The sequence below is a fragment of the Amblyomma americanum genome, chromosome 11 (assembly GCF_052857255.1).
Source record: "Amblyomma americanum isolate KBUSLIRL-KWMA chromosome 11, ASM5285725v1, whole genome shotgun sequence".
In the NCBI taxonomy this organism is placed as follows: domain Eukaryota; kingdom Metazoa; phylum Arthropoda; class Arachnida; order Ixodida; family Ixodidae; genus Amblyomma; species Amblyomma americanum.
In genome coordinates this window covers 122,478,663-122,499,769 of record NC_135507.1, presented here as the reverse complement: position 1 = coordinate 122,499,769, position 21,107 = coordinate 122,478,663, and the positions used below count along the sequence as shown (strand labels likewise).

The 21,107-nt window shown below is 46.5% G+C and overlaps 1 protein-coding gene across 2 annotated transcripts in view; it reads right to left on the bottom strand.

Annotated features, from left to right (window-relative positions):
* LOC144110219 (proton-coupled folate transporter-like) overlaps positions 1 to 21,107 on the bottom strand; it is a 129,963-nt gene that overhangs the window by 68,568 nt on the left and 40,288 nt on the right. For both annotated transcript variants that reach the window (XM_077643057.1, XM_077643058.1), the window contains exons 4-5: positions 15,354 to 16,132; positions 2,315 to 2,398 (exon numbers count right to left, since the gene is read on the bottom strand). In XM_077643057.1, the coding sequence (XP_077499183.1) occupies positions 2,315 to 2,398; positions 15,354 to 16,132 (863 nt within the window). The remainder of the gene's footprint in view (positions 1 to 2,314; positions 2,399 to 15,353; positions 16,133 to 21,107) is intronic.

The window sequence follows — 21,107 nt, the reverse complement described above, 5'->3', positions numbered from 1 at the left end:
CATACAGAGTCAGGTACCACGAGATATACACGTTGTGCGTTGCGTGCGCAGAAGGAGGAGGAAACGGCTGAACACTTGATACTTTTCTGTAAAGGGCTTCACCCTACAGTGGAAAGCAGCGGGGCTGATTTATCCAAGGCATTGGGGTTTAAGGACAGTGAAGGGAAAGTTGGCTTGGTTTGGTTTAACGTCCCAAAGCGACTCAGGCTATGAGGAACATTGTAGTGGAGGGCTTCGGAGATTTCGACCACCTGGGGTTCTTTAACGTGCACTGACACCGCACAGCACACGGGCCTCCAGAATTTCGCCTCCATTGAAATTCGACCGCCGCTGCCGAGATCGAACCCGCGTCTTTCGGGCCATCAGCTGAGCGCCATAACCACTCAGCCCTCGCGGCGGCGTGAAGGGAAAGTAGATTTTAAGCGGGCAGAAGTAACCAAGCGAAGGTTATCTGGGGCTAAAATCAAGACAGGAGTAAAATATCACAAGTCATGGCTAGGTTGCTTGAGCCACCGCCCGATTTAAAGGGTTCAGCCGTATCCATCCATCTATCCATCCATCCGTCCGTCCATCCATCCATCCATCCATCCATCCATCCATCCATCCATCCATCCATCCATCCATCCATCCATCCATTCATCCATCCGTCCGTCCGTCCGTCCGTCCGTCCATCCATCCACCCATCCATCCATCGGGGGGGTAATGAGATGGGTATTTCTCAAGCGAAGCGCGCAGTGCATCCGGTATTGCATAACCAGCGTCGCGGCGTGGCTACTCAGGTTGCATGTGCCGCGGGCAGACCTCCCCTCCTCCCTACGAGCGGTATGCGCTCTTTCGCTCGGTCACGCCGACGCGCCGTCTTAACCCACCAACGGGCAGTTAAGTGCTGCGCTGGTGGGTTCCACAGCAAGGCGGACATCATGTACGTGATAGAATGTAATGATTAAACGATTAATTAGAAACGGCTAATGAACATTATTTTCGTTGTAACGGGCAATACTAAAATGCGATATTGAAGGCCGTCAACATGAAAGGTGATCCCTATTTATAGATATTCTTAATCGGCAATGTCGTCCCAAATATCGAAAATCAAATACACGCTTTTAAACGTTTTTTTTTGGGGGGTGGACTTTCCCCCCTTATATCATCATAAACTGGCGTCGCTAGCATTTATTACGCACGAAATACGGACGCTGTGTATTTTGATGATATAGAAGAACTTGACGTGATTTTGGGGACACTACCGAGGGCAGCGACGCCATTTTAGAAATGTGCAGTGCGGGAAAGCCCACTCAACGCGCTAGTAGCAAGTGGTTTTATTAAAATAATAATAAAAAGGAAGGAAAAGATTTTTGTTAGCCCCGGTATCTGCCATCGATACTGAAGCACCTCAGCTGGGGCAGTGGAAATAAAGGATAGCAGGCAGAATGAAGAAATCAAATGAAAGAGGTGAGGGGACAGGAAGAGAGGATAGGGGAGAGGTAATATACACGAACTATTTACACAAGAACAAATACGTTCAGGTTTCGCGCGTGATTAGTGCATTATGAAGCTGCTCAACCAGCTTTCAAATGCGTATTTTTGACGTTCGGTATTTCGAACCCCATTGCAATTAAGAAAATTTAAATAGCGGGCTCACTTTTCATGTTTACGGCCATAAATTTTTCAGTGTAATACTGCCCCTTAAAATGAAACATAAGAAATCTTATTAGTCAATTATACATAATTAACCATTTAATTATATTGCTCTGTCGCGCAAATCTTGTCCGCCGTGCTGTACAATCTACGTGCACAGACCAAACAAACGTATATCTCAGTCTTTGAAATATAAATTCGTAAATTTTAAAAGGATAACCCGGTGTAATACCATATTCGCATTCTAATTCGCGTTCTAAAATTCCTAACACTGGAAAGCGGGGAATGTTTTCACTGTTCACTCGAACTGCTGTCAAATGCGGTTGAAAGAGTGTGATACGCGTAGATTGTATTCGTCTTATTTTAAGGTATTCAGAATACTTGCAATGTTTCTCGTTCCAAACCTTCACCGAAGCCCGTTTTGCGGTGGTTTACTTTCAAAAGTGGTTATGACAAGTTAGCATGTGCCAAAAGAGCTACAACTGGGGCTAGTTGGAAATGCATCCGACTAGCACTGGTGAGCGCTACCAAAATACGGAGAATACGGTGTTTGTCCCTTTCCGTATTTTGGTAGCGCTCACCAACACCTTCAAGGTTAGCATGTGCACACGGCCCCAGACTTTCTCGGGGCTCAGCGCAGCGTCGGCAGCTGGGTATAACACAGAGGAGGCCCCCTTACTCGTTTCGTCGCGGTTGAGGAGCTTGGACGCGTGCGCCTTGATGCCTATGGGTGCCGAAGCCTCCAGGGTGCCAACCACGTAGCCTGCGCCAGAGAGAGGCGTCATCAGCGGACGACCGGAGAGTCCTCCACTTTTCGCACACACAAGTGAGCCCAGCATGCATCCATGGCGCATAGTCTGCTCATTCGGCTCCACGTCTCGCAGGGCCGGGACACATTTTTTTTTTTTTTCAATTCTTTCTGTAGCGAAATCTAGGCTACGCTAGCCGGAGCGATTTACCCCGTCTTGGCCATCTGCTCCTACAGTGGGCCTCTTCGATTATCTGCCTCTGACAGCCCGCGGGCAGCCAGAGCGCGCTGCCAGGCGCTCGATTTTCCCGGGCTGCTCCGCGCACTTCCGGTGGCTGCCCAGAACGCGTTCGTTTTTCTCTGGCTGGCCGGTTTCGGGCAGCCAGCTGGCAGCCAGACTCGCCAGGACGGTTTTGTGCTGGCAGCGCTTGGGCCACTAGCAGACGACGGAGAGGTGGTGTGGTAGCGGAAAGCGCGCGCGGCCATTTTTGTGTGCACTAGAAGGACCGCGGTGCTTCATGCGATGTTTTGCGCAATGCAGGCGCTTGTTTCGACTAGACCACGGTGCATATCGTCTGTGTCGCCTGCAATGGCACCTTGACCACAAGGAAAAGAAAATCCAGTGTAAACCGCTTTTTGAAAAAACGACCATCCTATTCAGGCGCAGGGAGCAACTCACGCGGGAGCTCATGGAAGCCTTTCATATGCGCACCAGTGAGATAACTGCATTAGTCAGACTTCCGTCTGCTTCGCGGATAGGGAGTATCTGTTCTTAACCAAATCATTGGGATCCACGGGGTAACTTGTGGTGTTCATGACGTTTGTTGGTTTCACTATTTATTCGAGCATTGTCTGGAATAAACCTTCAGTTGTGAGCAGCGCTCGTCTTTGTCTCGCTTGTCCTCGTTGTTCCGCGCCAACTTCTTCATTCTGTCCCCTAGGTGAGTACCGGTAAGATACAGCTGTTGTAGACTTTATTATACTCACTAACTCAACAGTATATACAATAATAATATAATACTAACTAAATAATATAATACTCGCTAGCTCGACTGCACCCAGCGCTTCCCTCAATTTCCCCACCCAAAACAGCGACATCTAACCACCGGAAGCTGTTTAAGAAGCCGGAGACACACGGCTCACATTCGCACAACTACGTTGGGCAGCTGTCCTTGCGCAGACGCGACGCTGTTTCCCGCATGGTCGACCAAGCGGGCCGCCTGTGTGCGCGCACGCCCAAGGTTTGCGCGAAATGCCGCCGGGCGACGACGAGACGGTACTCCCGTGCACTGTTGAGGGAAGACAGTTTCAGCTGGGGTCCCATAAGTACCGTCATTTCACGTATGCAGTTGGTGTGCGGCAAAAGTTTAAAAGCTGTATTTTTTTTTCTCTGCCTTAAGTTGCGGAAAAGAGTGTCTTTGTTTTCGAAATTACCCACCATGTGTCCTGTCAAACACGATTCTCATTTTCATGGGCTCTAGTCTGCACCTGTGTGTAGCTGTACGAAAGATACTCACTAGGTGCAGACTACAGTTCGGAAATTGTGATATATATTCTCTATGTGATAGGACAGGCTTTCGTAAAAGATACTCGATAATAGACCATCTTCACGCAATCAGTAATAAGATATAGATGTGAGCAGAATATAACCAATCCCTATACATATATAGCGTTCGCAGATTAGTGAAAGTGTCTCAGTTGAAACCTTAGCTGGCATGCAGGCATTGCTTAAATGTACAGTGAGGCGAACTTTATCATTTTTTTTTTGCTAGCAAAATCAGATAGTTCGGCACTTCATGGCTTTATTGCCGCTTGTCCGGGGGCGAAAAATTATTTCATTTCAAAGAAATTTGGATTCGAAGTTGAGAACATTTTTCCCGTCGCTCTCGTTCAAACTCGGCACCCTCTTATGACGTCAAAGGCCGAAATGACGTCAAACGTGACGTAAATGCAGACTCCGTGATTTCTGGCGGCTAGCGGTGCGGTCTAGCAGCAGCCGAAATGAAAGGTACCGCCGCCGCACGTTGAAGGCATCTATCGGGCGTCGCTACTGCCGCTTCGTTTACGTTTACACCGGCGTCTTGTCAGCGTTACGATGGATCCCGTTTTCGAAACCAACAACGAAGTTCTTTCAAAAACACCGGGCTGCATTTCAGCCACGCTGAGGCGCCCGTGTGCTGTGCGATGTCAGTGCACGTTAAAGATCCCCAGGTGGTCGAAATTATTCCGGAGCCCTCCACTACGGCACCTCTCTCTTCCTTTCTTCTTTCACTCCCTCCTTTATCCCTTCCCTTACGGCGCGGTTCAGGTATCCAACGATATATGAGACAGATACTGCGCCATTTCCTTTCCCCCCAAAAAAAACAATTATTATTATTATCATTATTTCAGCGACCTCAGCCCCACAGAGCGTGCGATGCTTTTGAGGGAGCACGGTAAGGTTAGGCGCCGGCGGGTCGTTTCCCTCTTCCTCAGTGAGCAGCCGTTGCTAATTAAATATCTTAAACCTGCAGTGCGGGAAGTCGCGAGCGGCGAGGACAAGGTCGGCGCGTCGCTCCCTCGGAGGCTGGCCGGGGCTTTGGGGCCAATGGATTGTGATTCCTTGAACGGCGCTGTTGCACGGTGCGGCAGGCGGCGTCGAGGAGGTTTCCCACGGTTGCAACAGCCAGGTTATTATTTTTTTTGCCACAAAAAAACGGATGGGTGCTCAAGGGCGCTCGCGTTTAAAGTTTAAAGTTTAAAGCACGACGCTTCAAAGGGTTCCGCGTAATTCCGGAGGTACGGGGCCCACTGGATTGGGCTCTCTCGCCCACTTGCGTGTACGTTCAGATGTGTACTGTGAATGGATTAAATTAGCCGAGAGCTCGAAAAGAGCAGCTCCACCCAACTGCCGAAGCTATTGAATGGAGCAGCAAAAAAGCGATTTGGAGGAGAGGAGAGTCACGGTCTCTCCAGGTTCCAAATCTCGTTTTCTTAACTGTCTTGCATCTTGTCCCTAATAAACGACTTCAGTTAAGTAGTTTGAAGTTGACTGGCACAGCCGGGAACGTTTCGCCGGACGAGCGTACGAAGACACAAGTGCTCTTTATACTGCTAACTGCCTTGTACGATCACCGACCATCGTGCCATCGTAGTTTTTCATCGACCGTGGCGATCATCTGACAAGCCTGAACAGGCTCCTTCAATGGTTAACTAGCACTTGAAGCGGCACTTGTAGTTCCTCTGCTGTTCGACGCTTGTAAATCGAGGCGCGTCAAAAAAAAAAAAAAGCACGGGGCACGCAAAGCTCATAGACGCGATGCTACATAAAAACCGAAACTCTCCTGGCCGCCTGTGGCGACACCAAGCATCGGTTTTCTTTGCTTCAGGTTGTCTTTTGTCTGTCTTCCTTGTTTGATAAAAGTGCACTATTGGTTTCAATACAAAACTTACTTCAATATTGAACCGCGCAACCTTTCTTTGTCAGCCTCAGAGATTCGTGGCTTCCATGGAGGAAGGGAAATTCCTCCAAAGTGGCGTCTCTTGTCTTATGGCGTCACCACGCTTGTACTTGCGAGATCGGCCTGTGGCGGCGATACCTGTATTTTGGTTCTTGCTATTTTCTACCTTACAGGAGCTTTATTTTCAGCAAGAGTGGCGTTTTTGTGATCAGGAGTTGGTATTCTATCGATTCAAGCCAACTTCAATACGCGGAGATGCTGTTCACGGCCTGTTTACCGGAGATATTCAGAGGCTTGGATTGCGAACAGTTGAGGATAAGAGTAAATGAAGAATGTCTTAGTAATCGGCAATTCACTAATGAGATTGCCGTGCTAAGTCAATGAGGTGAAGAACTAGAAACCATGATCGATGACTTAGTCTGACTAGAATGGCTAGTCTATAAGTTGATATGCGAAAAAAACCAAAGTAATGTTCAAGAGTCTCGGAAAGAAACAGCAGTTTACAGTTGGCAGCGAGGTGCTGTAAGTGGTGAGGCAGTACGTCTACTTAGGGCAGGCAGTGACCGCAGATCTGAATCACGTGAATGAAATAACCAGAAGAATAAGATTGGAGTGAAGCGCCTTTGGCAAGTTCCCTCAGATAGCGAACGCCCCCCAGTTCACCAATATCACTATGAAAAAAGTGTACAACAACTGTACCTGACCTGTACTCACCTATGGGGGAGAAACGTGGAGGCTAGCGAAAAGGGTGCAACTTAAGGAGCTATGGAAAGGAAAAGGATAAGTGTACACAACGTTAAGAGACCGGGAGCGGGTAGAGTTCTAATGAGTCAAATGCTTTCTCGTAATCAATTAAGGCTATATATAGAGGTTGGTTATATTCTGCGCGTTTCTGTGGCACTTGAATTATAGCGTGTATGCGGTCTATTGCCGAGTATTCTTTTAGAGAGCCTACCTGATAATTTGGTTTATTAAAGTCTAATCTTGTCCTAACCCTGTATTAGCAATTACCTCCGTGAATACCTTGTAGGCAATGGACAGTGAGCTGATCAGCCTGTAATTTTTCAAGTCCTTGGCGTCTCTTTCCTTATGAATTCAGATATTGTTAGCGTTTTTACAAGCTTTTATTACGCTCGTGGTCATAAGCCATTGGCTATACAAAGTGGCTAGTTTTTCCTTCCTTCAACAGAGGTGCTGTTACCTGACCCTCACCAGCTGCTTTCCCCCTTTGCATTGCTCCTAAGGCTTTCTTTACTTCCTCCTTCGTTACTGGCGAAATGTCCCATTGCTGTGTAATATTGCCTATCTCAAATAGGTCGTGATTACTATGGTTACTCTATAGATTTGTGGGAAAGTAAGAGGGAAAGTAGAGGAAATCAAGATATCGCTTATATATTCGGCTTTAACTGAGGAAGACGATTATAATGTTGAAACAATGAACGATAACCTGACAGCTGCCAGTACGGAGTGCGCAGCAAAAGCAGGCGGTAGGATTGTTCAACAGGATACTCAGAAGCTATCTCAGGAGACGAAATGTGTGATTAAGAAACACCAAAGCATGAGGGCGCCTAACCATACAGACAGAACATAACAAGCAGAACTATCAAAGGTAATAAATAAGAGCAAAGTAGGCGGGCCACATAAGGAGGTTTAATATGGAGAGAATTGAGCATGTTGTAAAGAACGGATGTAGACTAAGAATGATAGAGAAGAAACTAGGCGTAGGTAAAAACCAGATGTATGCGTAAAAAGACGAAGAGGGCAATATCATTAACAATATGGACAAGATAGTTAAAGTAGCCGAAGAGTTCTACGCAAATCTATGCAGTAGCCAAAGCAACCAGGACGTAAATGAGATAAGCAGTATCACTCAGCAATGGGTCATCGCGCCAGTAACGAAAGAGGAAGTAAAGAAAGTTATAGAGCAATGTAAAGGGGGTAAGCTGGTGTTGAGGATTACGCAACAGCAGCTCTGTTGAACGGAGGAGGGAAGGTTGTGCTAGAGAAACTAGCCAACCTGTACACGCATTGCTTTATGACCTCGACCGTACCAGAAGCTTGGAGTACCAGAAGCTTGGAGGAATGACTTCTTGATCTATAAGAAAGGAAACATCAAGGACTTGCGAAATTACAGACCAGTGAGATTACTGTCCGTTGCCTACAAGGTATTTACTAAGGTAATAGCTAATAGAGTCAGGGCAACCTTAAACTTTAATAAACCAAATGACGAGGCAGGCTTTCGTAAAAGGATACTCGACAATGGACCATATTCACGCTATCAGTAAGGTCATAGAGAAATGCGCAGAATACAACCAACCCCTTTATATAGCCTCATGCTATATAAGTGCTTCGAGAAAACATTTGGCCCAGTGGAAACCCCAGCACTCATGCAGGCATTACGGAATCAGGGTGCAGAAGAGTTATGTGAAGATGGTAGAAGATATCTATATCGACTGCACAGCTAGCATAGCCCTCCATAAAGTCAGCGATAAAATTCCAATAAGTTTGTCAGCCAGGGAGCCACGATCTCGCCAATGCTATTCACCGCCTGATTAGAGGAGGTATTCTGAGGCCTGAATTGGGAGCAGCTGGGGATAAGAGTTAATGGAGAATACCTAAATAACATGCTATTCGCTGACGACATTGTCTTGCTGAGTCACTCAGGAGATGAACTGCAAAGCATGATGAATGAGTGAGGCAGAACAGAACGGCAAGTCTAGAAATTAACACGCAGAAAACCAAAGTAATGTTCAACAGTCTCGCAAGGGGAACAGCAGTTCACAATCAGGTCTCTTGTGTGGGGCACACGCGGGTCTCAGTTCCGTGCATCGCTTACGAAAGAAGCACTCAACTGGGAATCGCGCGTCACGCGCCGAATGAAATTACGTTTGAAGCTTCTTCATTCCATTTATTATTCAGCTATTCGTGTTGAACGAGGAAGCACTTGCAACGAACAGCCTTATTACAAATCCAACCATGTTGAGCATGATTTTAAGGTTCGTGAAGTTGCGACGAAAACTGAATTGTTTAGGATGTCCCTGTTTCCTAAAACCATTAAGGAATGGAATAGGCTGCCGAGTGATGTCGTGGGTGCTGCGACAAATGATGCTTTTTTTTCTATGTTGTAAATGTATGTGCATGTCTAGCGCTTTACATTTCATTTGTTTTTTCTGGTTTTTATACATTTTACTCTGCTTAGGAGCAAAGGTGTCATAATTTGTGTAGTTTATGTATTTCTTAGCGTAGCGCCCCCTCCACCACTGTTAATGCCTTGGCGCTGTGGATTCCTTGATAAACAAACAAGCAAAGAAACAAACAAATAGATAAGTAAATTGGTTAGGATGCCTCGATGCCAGCGCCGCAGTTCAGGGTGGGGACAACTTCAACGGCGCCGCCATATTGAATCACACGGGGTCAGCTGCGCTGGCGTTCTTTACGGCGCCGTTTGTGCTCTTTGACTTGAACAGACTTTTTCATCAATATCGCGCTGCACATATTTTCACTCATAATAGCCATTTTAACATCCGAGGGCCGAAGACCTAACTGTTCGAATTAATTCTAGGGCCCGAGTGGTCGAGGTTGAACAATTAGTGTGCCGTCTGTTGGTCTGGAAAACGCGCTTTTATTTTAAAGATCCGTTGTTCGACAGGTGCTTCCATTCCATGCGAGTGGAAGAAATTGTTTTCTTTCTTTGTCTATGTGTTTTGTTGTTTTTTACCCTACGCTTTGATAACATTCGCGCGTCTTAAGCCGCTCGCGCGCTGCGGTTGGTCTCGCTTTCGTCGTGCGGGCTCTTTCCGTTTGTTGTGCTCTCAAAAGACTGAAGCCTGTCTGCTTTTTAATGCTTCAAAGTTTACCTGCGCGTTGCTCGCCTATTTATTGATCACAGGGACGCAATTACATCTGTTTACAGGCGGGCGCTGGTATATAAAAACGATGCCACCGTATCAACGTTGCCACTCCGCCTGCGTTTTCTTTCTCGAGGCCCACGAAAACTGATTGCTCCCCGTTGGCGATACGATAAAGGATTACGGCAAGTTTTTCACTCGTTTCATTTTTCTGGCGGTCGCACAAACACCCAGCGCTCTTCCGTGCGGTAATACGCAGACTTCGCTTGCGCCATGAACATGCGTCCCGGTTGCTCTGCTGCGATTGCTCAGTTTGTGAAACCCATTTCTGCACCTTGTTTTTCATTGCATTTATTTTATTCCAGTACATTAATCAACCATCCACAGAAACCTACACAAAAATGGGTGTTGGAGGTCATTAAATAAGTGCAGTAATTCTTTTCTTGAAGTTTTAAATCCGAAATAAAAGTAATCGACTTTGAAAAGTCACACTTTGTGAAAAAGAGTCGACCACAAAAGATTTAATTTTAAAAAACTGCTATTTTTAAATGCCTATGCGTGCAATTCTTATTTTGCCTGCAAAACTGGGTGATGATGTGTTAAGCAGTTGGAAAAATAACTGCTGCCCAAAAGTTGAGCATTCCCGGGGGAAGCGAAAATAATGCAGGCCTTTAAGCGTTCACAAGGAGCACATTGGCACACAACAGCCCGTCATGATGGCTCGATGGACTTGGCGAGCTCGTCAGTCATGCAGCCGAACACGCTCAAACAAGTAGAACCACCGGCGAGTAATCCGCAGCCACTGTGCCTTGAACAATGCACGCACAGCTGCTTGCACCGAGCATCAGCGACCACTCCGACCGCCCGCCGTGATTCAAAATGGCGTCGCAGCGAAAAAAGGCGGTGTGGGGGCTGTCAAAAGATGGCACCACCCTGAACGGCGGCGCTGGCATCGAGGCACACTACAAGTGGTAGCGAGGTGCTCAAAAGTGTTAAGGGAACACGTCTATTTAGGGCAGGTAGTGACCGTTAATCCGGAGAGTAAAATAAATTCAAGCATAAGAATGAGGTGGGGCGCATATGGCAGGCTTTCTCAGATCATGAACAGCAGTTTACCAGTATCCCTCAATAGAGAAGTATACAACAGCTCTATCTTACCAGTATTCACCAACGGGGAAGAAACGTGGAGGCTAACGAAAAGGGTTCAGTTTAAGTTAAGCTTGTCTTGCCTTTGTCCCGCCTTTGTTGCGCTGTTCACCCACCATGAATGTAAGTTAAGGACAACGCAGCGAGTCATGGAAAGCAAAATAATAGGTGAAACGTTAAGAGACCGGAAGCGGGCAGAGTGGGTGAGGGTGCAAACGGGGTGGTGGTGGTACTGGTTTTATTAAAAATAATAGTAAAAATGAAGGAAAAGATTTTTGCTAGCCCCGGCATCTGCCATCGATACTGAAGCACCTGATCTGGGGCAGCGGAAATAAAGGATAGCAGGCAGAATGGAGAAATGAAATGAAAGAGGTGAGGGGACAGGAAGAGAGGATAGAGGATAGGGGGAGAAGTAATATGTACAAACTATTTACACAATAAGAAATGCGTCCAGGTTGTGCGCGTGATTAGTTCGTTTTAGAGGAATTCAATCACACACGCGCACTGCACTGTGTTGGTTACAACTGGAGTGGGGCGTCCAGTTATTAATCGTTCAAGGTAGAACTCGCGGAGCGTTCGGTTACTGCGTGTAACTACCTGACGGAGAACAGACGGGACGTCAAGCCCGTGTGTTCGAGGAATGCACAGAGGCTCACCAAAGTTCGCTCACGAGTGCGCGCACTGCCCTGCGGCCACAATAGCGTCTTGATGGAGTCTGGTAGTACGCCCTGCGCCCTATAGGCCGCGAGCATATCGCGACGAGCATCGGCGAACGCGGTACAGTGAAGGAGCAGGTGTTCTAGTGTTTTCACTGCACCGCATCCGTCACACACATCACTCGGCGCGATTCCGTGACGCACCCTTCGTTCCCCGGGCCACACGCACCCAATGCGCGCGCGGAGGATCATTGCACGTTGTGACCGTGTAAGTGCGCGACAGCCGGTGACACTGTCGATGCGCTCACCTCCCGCGATGACATCCTAGTCAAAGTCAAGAGGAAGAAATTGGCTTAGACAGGCCATGTAATGCGAAGGCAAGACAACCGCTGGTTCTTAAGCCTAATGGAGTGGGTTCCAATAGAAGGCAAGTGTAGCAGGGGGAGGCAGAAAGTTAGGTGGGCAAATGAGATTAAGAAGTTTGCCGAGGCAGGGTGGCCGCAGCTGGCAAAGTAAGGGTTAATTGGAGAGACATGGCAAAGGCATTTGCCCTGAGTCGGCGTAGTCAGGCGGTTGCTGATGATGATGAATAGTTTTTCAGGTTTTCACAGAAATTTTGATCAAGCCTCAGATCAACAGGAATTTCATTTCAAACTATTGCACCAGGGGCATATCCTTTTAAGCCTCTCGCCACTTACAGTATTAGTAGGAGTAAGATTGAAATTGTTGAGGGTGAAGTTCCTTGTGCATTCTAATGGACTGTTAAATAAAGATAGAGGGAATGGATGACTTCTCCCATCTCTCCCCTTCTCACCCATCTCTCCCGAGTGGTGGGTAGCATATGTAGAATACAGAATCTATTGCCGACGTGGCTAAAAATGAAATTGTATCACTCTTTATTCTACTCCAAGTTATGTTATGGCATCTTGACATGGGGTACAACGACATACTCTAATTACAACAGGTTATTGGTCCTACAAAAAAGAATGCTAAGCATGTGCGAAAACTTCCACGAAAACATCAGAAACTTACCCACACAACCGCTTTTCATAAAATATGCTAGGCTTCGGGCCGACCAGGTATACTATTTCAAATTACTACTATGGATTCATAAACACAAATTTTACCCTACGTCCCCAGGTAATTCATGTCGCTATTCAATTCGAAATCCTACACTTAGACTGCCAGCTATAGGAACAAACTAGGGGCGACAAACGTTAAACTTTCAAACAATTAATGTGCTGAACAGAACAGATATCAATGTTGATTTCAACAAAGGATTTGCTGTTTTCAAAAATGAATGCAAGAATGTTTTCGTTTCTGGCAGTATTTTCTTTGCTTTGTGAAGACATTGTGTGATTTCGTGTGCGTGTAGTTTCCTATCAAGAAGCAAATGTTCCTATTGTGATGACCCCCATAATGCGCAGGTCCACACGGGACGGAGAGGCAAAGAGACACCGTATGGCTCAGTTTAAACAAACAGGTATATTCAATAATTACACATGATTAAGATTATACATCAGAGGCTGGGGCGTCCGAGCTTACGTGCCGACGACTTCATGGGGGCGATGGAGTGGCTCCGGAGTTGGGCTCGAGCGGTTGCTGGCAGAAGCTGCACGCCGTCGGGCTTCGGCGCTGAAGGCCCTCTTGGCGAACGATGTCGTCCTGAGCGTGCCTCTTCCGTACTGCTTCTCGATTTTTATATCCTCTTCTCCACACTCCCTAGGGTGAGGACGCCCACGCCGGAGGGGAAGGAGGGGGGGCTAGGGCTTTCACTTGGGCGCACAAACATACCACCGCATCGTGGTCTCGCCCCCCTCACGTGTTGAGTCCGCGGGAAAGAAGGTTGTCTTCGAGGTAGCGCATAGCGTCGGCTGTGGTAAGGCGCGCTCTGGCTTGCTGACAGTTCCCGCGGGTCACCGGCCTCCATTCTCCATCCATCAACTGACACTCGCTCCTCAAGGTAAGGCGCGCTCTGGCCCGCTGACAGTTCCCTTGTCCTGGAATGTGCTCGGAAGGGCCGCCCCTGGAACCGCCACGCCAATTAGGGAGGATAAGCCCGTTTCCCCGCGGCGGCGGCGGCGGGTCCGGTTGGGTCCGGTTGGGCTTAAACCCCTTCGTTCTGGTTGTCACTCTCAACGAGCATGGCTGGGTAATTTGTGATGCCTGTCATCTGGGTCTCCGTCTACGCCGCGCCGTCGAACGTGGAACCTCGTAGCACACACAAGGAATGTACCTCGTAGCACACACAAGGAATGTACCTCGTAGCACACACAAGGAATGTACCTCGTAGCACACAAGGAATGTCACAATATTGTACCACATACTCTAATCACTGAAGTGCATTTGCATGTGTTTTTCATGTGATTTCGTTTGTTTACTTTCCTTTTCTGATGAGCAAATATTTGTTTGGCTCACAAGTGCAATGCCGCTTGCCGAATTATAGTAATTAAATTCCTGTGCTGAATTTGTATTGGGGGGGGGAGGCCGTGGCCCCGTCAGGCGTTGCTACGCCTTTAGCTTCGCCCCCACTCCCCTTAGGCCTGTTCGAAGAAACAAATAAAGGAAAACATTATGGTCCAACGTGCTGTTTTTTCTTCCCAAACTTTGTCAAATGTTAAGAATTTAAGCAGGTTAAGGAAAGGCTTGCTGTGTTCATTATGGCTGGCAAATATCATTATTCCAACTGTACTATTTTGCAATCGCCTGATAAGATTAAGATAATTAGTGTAATTATAGCCATAGGATTATAACCAAAATGGCAAATGTCTGCTGATAAATGCATCGCATAAGATACGTAAATGTTAGTGTCAAAGCAATCACGAGCCTCTAAAAGAGCGCTACAAGCAGCGGCTATAGTTTAGAACGAACAACAGAAAGTTGATTTTTCCGATATAAACTTCGGTCGAATACAACACCTAAGTCTGTGAAGGAGGTGGTTTGCTGAAGTGCATTGTTGTTAATAACCGGTTTTATTCAATCGCTGCTTTTGTTGCTGTTTTTTTCGGTGAGTGAAATACCTCGTATAGTTTTTTTTTGTGATAATATTTCACTTGTTTGCCTAGAACCTGTCTGATTCAATACAGGGCGTGTCCCTTCTCTCTGTCTGTTTTTTTTTTGTGGTGCGGTGCTCCTTAATCATACCAATGTTATACAATAGCTTACTCATCGTTTAAATTTTATTGCAATTCAACCTCGTTCTCAGCCGTGAATATGATGGTAGTGTCGTCAGCGTACGTGAGCATTTAGAATTAAATATTTGAGGAAAGTCTTTGACACAGAGGGTGGTAAAAAGCGGGTGCCCGAGCACTGACCCCTGTGGTGCACCTGCGGTTATCCCGTGTAGGGAGGATGTTATACTCGTGTGGACACTATCTGCTGGCGATCGGTAAGAAAATTATGAAATAAAGTGAAGGTTTCATCCGGCGAGCCATATGTAATTAGTTTATTCTTGACAGTATTGTGGTCCACCGGATCAAAGGCTTTTTGTAGGCACAAGAATACCACTGCAGCAAGGTTATTATTATGCAAGGCAGTTTTCATTATCTGCCTTAGAGAAAGAACGGCTGTTGATGTTGAGCGTCGTGGATAGAATCCATGTCGCTGTGGACAAATGACTGGGTACTTATCAAGAAACTAACGAATGCGTTCTGGTGATTCTGGTGGAACTGATCAATGCAGAAGATGACATGAAGGAGAAGGCGTACACGTGGGAGAAATAGATATACACATCCCGTATTAATACCCGAGTGCCGATTCGCTGTGCGCATATGTTTGTGGCAGGTGGAATTTAAATTCCGACATTTTATATTCTCCAAGGCGTCAAGTGTTGGGTGATGGCCTATACTTGTGCTAATATGCCGGTAAATAAGATACTTACTCACATAAAAAAGAACTTCGTTGGTGGCCACGCCCGTGCTGATGCCCTGCAGGATGCCGCAGCAGATGCCGATGAACGCTATGGTGCAGTCGGAGAGCCGCAACAGCAAGTTGGCCACCACCACGAACGCAGAGACGCTGACCATGCGGAAGAGCAGGAAGCCCGAGTTGATGTCCGAGTACTTGCTTACGTCCCAGTCGAACATCTTTTTGGCGTAGAAGAAGTTGATGCCGCGGGTTCCCTCCGACACGAACAGTATGGTGCACATGGACGTCATGAGCAACAGTATCTGTGCGCGTCCGCGGTTGGGTCGTCCACGGACGCACACGAGAAGGCCGTCGACGAGATTTCGCGGCTGCATCAGGTCCCGGAGCATGGTGCGCCAGGAGTTCTTCTCAGCCGCGGCCGGGTTCTTGAGCATGACGACGACCCAGGCGAGAGAGGCCGACAGCAGGCTCGCTGAGACGATGAACACGGGCAGGTATCCTCCGGCGCGGAAGATCTGGCCGGCCATGAACTGGCCGACGGCCAGGCCGACCATGGCCGACATGAGGACGATGAGGAACTGCAGGGTGCGCATGCTGCCGGAGGTGTTGAGCGAGGCGTTGCTGCACACTGCGGTCAGCACGCACACGAGGCCGCCGCTGAATCCGTTGGGCAGGCTGCACAGCACGTTCAGGTACATCGGCGCGCCCATGTCGACCACGGTGTAGATTGTGCCCAGGTCCTGGAGGATGCCGCCCAGAGTGGCCAGGAAGATGGGGAGCTTGTGGCCGTATCTGAAGGAAGACATTATTGGGGGAAACCGGTGCGGGGGCGTCAGCCATTTTTCGCTGGACTAGGCTTGGAAATAAACTTGAACAGCGTCAACTGACTGGTTGGTAGGTTTTACATGGTATTTTACCAGCGTTCGTTTGTCTTTGTTCTGTGTTCCTTCGGCCGCGTCTTCTTGCGCTGGTAAAACACCTTGGAAATAAGGCCATGTGCTCTCTGCTCTCTTCGGCTCGAGGAAAATGCCGCATTTGAACCAGATACCCAGCTTCCACTTAAGAGTGAAGTGAACGTTGACAGTCAATCGCTCCGGTTGGTATGAATCTATTCCACTAGAAACTGAACGTCTTTCTTTTGCATGTCTGCGAGTTTCTCGGTAGGTGACACAGTTCTACAACTTCCATATATCCTAAGATGCGACAACTAAAAAGGCAAGCTTGTCCTTCATTTGACAGATGTGCCGTGAAGACACAAATCACACCAAGAAAAATAAAGGGGAGGAGAAAATTATCTAGCATGTCTGCTGCATATCTCTGGAAAACCGACACAAGCATAATTCACTCCCTCCTTTATTCCTTTCTTTACGGCGTGGTTCAGGTGTCCAACGATAATTGAGACAGATACTGCGCCATTTCCTTTCCCCCAAAACCAATTATTACTATTATTATTATTATTATTATTATTATTAGTAGTAGTAGTAGTAGTAGTAATAGTAGTAGTAGTAGTAGTAGTAGTAGTAATAGTAATAGTAGTAGTAATAGTAGTAGTAATAGTAGTAGTAATAGTAATAGTAATAGTAGTAGTAGTAGTAGTAGTAGTAGTAGTAGTAGTAGTAGTAGTAGTAGTACGCGTGGCAACCCGTGGTTTCAGGACTACTGCTGAAGGTTTGCGTTTCGGCGCAGAAAAGAAGCAGGCATGGCTTTCACGTTGTAGCTAAATCAAAGTGAACAAGAACTGGGTTACAGGCGTCAGCTGCAGGATGGCTTTTACTCGCCTATAGGCTACGCGTGCATTTGTCGAATTGTCATTGAGCTTTCACTTGGAAAAGGGCAGTCTGGATATCTCAGCAGCGGAAACGTCACAGACAGCGGAAAATAGTTAAGTGCGGAAATGGCATTGAGGAATTGGCCAATTAAGGCTGCCTCAGCTGGCGTAGGACGGGATAACTGGAGAACAGTAGAAGCAGCCCTTCTCTGGCAATCAACGTGACCTGCCTGATAATTATGGCAATAATGCAAAAACGAAAACTAATGACATTAACTTTAAAACGCCTCGTTACGATACACACGCTGTACACCTCGTCGCGTATCAATAAAGCGCGATGTGTTACGTTGCCATTGGGACGTCGAGAAAATCCCCATTGGTCGAAAAGGTCGGGACGTCACACGTTGATCTGTGGAATACGACTGATTAAAACTGGAGTTCAATTGTCACTACGAGGTCGTAGCATGACTCATTTCTCATCATGACAAGCAAGGATGCAAAGTAAATTAATCACACTGAAATGAAAATTGGGTAATTAGTTGGGAATCTAACACATGACCCTTCATTTGCGAGTCAGACAGGCTACGCTTAGGCCACTCGTGTATTTTTAAAGTTGTTGAATGAGCTAGTTGGTCCATGTTGAAGCATTAGATCAGCCCGAGAGAAGACGTGGACGACGACTAGGGGGACTTACACGCAAGACGGGCGCTGACAACCAACTCATTCATTCAGCAGAAGGGGCATGTTTCATCGGAACAGCCATTCCCCTGTGCACATCTACCGCAGCCGCACGATCAAGCGACAAGGCAGTCATTGCGTATTAACTCACACGCCACTGTTTTACACAAGAAAACTATCATTTAGACCGTCTTATAACCATTAATAAACAACAAAGAACCTGTGTATAACAATCGCAAAGGGAAGAACGGGGGGGGGGGGGGGGGGGGACGTCAGGGTGCTTGCCAACGTTTCGACAAGAGGACGAAGACAAGTCTTCTTGTCGAAACGTTGGCAAGCACCTTCAGGTTTTCTCCCCCTTGTTCACTTTGTGATTATCAAGAACCATCTCACCAACCTCTCTCTACCTGTGCGTAACAACGAAGAATCCTATATCCGTTAGCCAGGCTGCCTCGCAATGGAAAAAGAAAAAAGGCGAAAACAAGCAAGACTAGTGTAGACAATCGAACCAGTTGGTAGCAAGGCAGTCTGAAAATACAAAAAACGCGATCCCATTCAATGGGTAATCAAGACAGATGAAAAACTCAGAAAAGACGGCAGGAATCAGCGTCCACAAACAGCAACAGCCTACACGTGCCTGTCCAGAAATCACAGCTCTTTATCAAGGAGTGAAACCAAGGTTGTCCTGACACACTTCGCTGCCGCTTTGGAAATGAGAGCAACCTCGACCTCTCGCCCCCATATTATCTTTGGCCTATGCAAGAAATTTTGTTCAAGAGCTGTTTACGACCACCGCTCTTAAAAAGGTCTGCCAAGAAACCGCCGGATTTATTTTTTACGTAGTTGTGAATGTATCATTGTAGCATCTTCCCGTTTCTCCAATGCAGACACTATTGCAGGTGAGGGGATATCGTAGATAAGTTTGCTCTCGCATTCAATGTACTTGAAAAGGCGGCGCCCGTCTTGTCTCTAAGTGTCGTCGTCCATGCCTTCTCTCGCGCCGTTTCTAATTGTTCATTGAGGAATTTTTGTTGGCCTTGGTAAAAGGGAGACCTTTTGTGCCTGGTGATGTATCACGTTGTCTAGTAAGCTTACTTATGTATGCTAATCAGCGTGTGTAATTAGAAAGAAGTACTAATTAGGAATAAAGTAGCAAATAACCATAAACGCTCTCGCCTCATCGCACAGAGCCTTAGTGTTCCCTTTATTTTTTGCGGGCACTAGCGTCGACATCATTCAGTACATATTTTCGAAGGGCGTCAAATAAATGCTCATGACCTTGTTGAAAAACTCAATTTTTAAGGACTATGCCAGTCAAGCACAGCTAGCCTTGCCTACGGCTTGCAATATTAATAATTTATTTACTTAATTATTTATGAGAAATGATCACAGGATATATTTAGAACCCAAGGATGAATTCGAAGTGAAGTGCGAGATATATATACATCCTTAGGATATCAAGAGCCGGTATATTGACAACGTTTAAATTGAAGCGATAAAATATGTTATTTATGTTATCGCCCCGCTGCTTGCTCACAGTTACAACGTTGTATTGTCAACGGGTTGTCTTCTCGCCTGATGCAAAATTTATGAAGTCACAGTTTTGTATTTATTTATTTAGAGATACTGTCAAGCCGCTGGGGATTTTAACAGGAAGGGCGTTCGGAACAAAGCATATAGTAAAAAGCACAACAATGTTAATGAATTATTGACACAAAAAGTGATCAAGAAAAACGGCAGCAGGGCAATAAAAATCGGCTACAGTGCCGCACTTAATTAGGGTTCAATACATAGAAATACAGTCATGGGATACAGCAATAGGATCGTCGGAATGTACAGTTAGTTGCCGACAATATCACATATTCAATACGTGGGATATATGTGTAGATTAGAATCACACAAACACTGGTGTAATAATGGCGAGGCAATAAAAAGCAAGCTGCCAACAAAGGCTCACAATTGCAGTCTGATTACGAGTGAGGATAATTTTTTACCAACTGAGTAAAGATATCTAATTATGTGCTGCTGGTAATGGGATGATCAATGTTGTTCCATTCTCTTATTGTAAGCGGAGAATGGAACGGTGATAGAAATGTCGTTGGTAGTTAAAGAAAAATTTCTATTCTACTTTTTTTTCCCGAGGATTTGTAAGAGATTATCACATTTTTGTGATAATTTTATCTTGTGAGCGCGTCGCACCATGGCTTTCTGTTTGGCAAATCCACGGAAACGACATAGCAAAGAAAGAACTTACTTCCAAAGCCTTTGAACTTAAACAGTTGTGCAGCAGTATTCAAGTTTACTTTTGAAAGGCTTTCGACCACCTTACCACCAAACCCTCTTTAATAAACTGGAGCTGTGCAGAGTTCTTGGGACAGCTCTATATCTCCTCCAGTCTCATCTGCAGCACCATGTTCAGTGCGTGAGCTTTGAACACAGTTCATCCTCCTTTGAAGACATTTCTACAGGTCTTCCAAGTCCAGCTTTCACGGGCAAAAATTTTGAAAATTGGAAAATTGTAAGACACTGTTATGGAAATATTGAAGGTAATGATCCAGTATTCTGATATGTAGCAAAACCTTTGTTTTAAAGTGGGTCCATCGATCGTGCCATACAGAACCAGTGGGGAACGCTTTTAACGATAGCCGAAACGTGAATAGAAAAAAAAATACAACACTGAGGTCGGGCGATCTGCGGGTATATTGATTGTTATAGTGAAATCTTACACTATATGAACATATTGCGTCCATAAATGGTTTCCCGCTCAAAAAATATTGTCCAGAATTGCTGGGTGTACAGGGAAGCGTTCGTGGGCCGCTATTCGGTTTGGTTTATGAGGGTTTATTAAACCCAAAGCAAAATCAGGTTATGAGGGACGACGTAGTCAAGGACTCCGAAAATTTCGACCACCTGGGGTTCTTTAACGTGCACAGACATCGCACAGCACACGGGCCTCTAGAGTTTCACCTCCATCGAAATTCAACCGCCGCGGTCCGCTATTCATTTTGTGCATTCGTGGCGTCATTTCTGTTCGCAATAAACCTGACTAAGTTATCTAAGCTGATGGTACTACTCTACTCTTCCAGGCCAGCTATATGCAGTCACTGTTATGCACAGTTAATGACACCTTGGTAGAATTAAAAAAATTGGCGGTGGTTTAGCTCTGGTTAAACCTGGAGTGACGCGATAGCTAGAGCTGGCCGAGTGGAACTTGGTCCCGTGACAATCCACGTGGCGAACCACGTGAACAGCCACGGCGCTACGCCGCCTGTAGCTGCTCCGCATCACGTGACCAACCACGTGACGGCGTGGCGGCGCAGC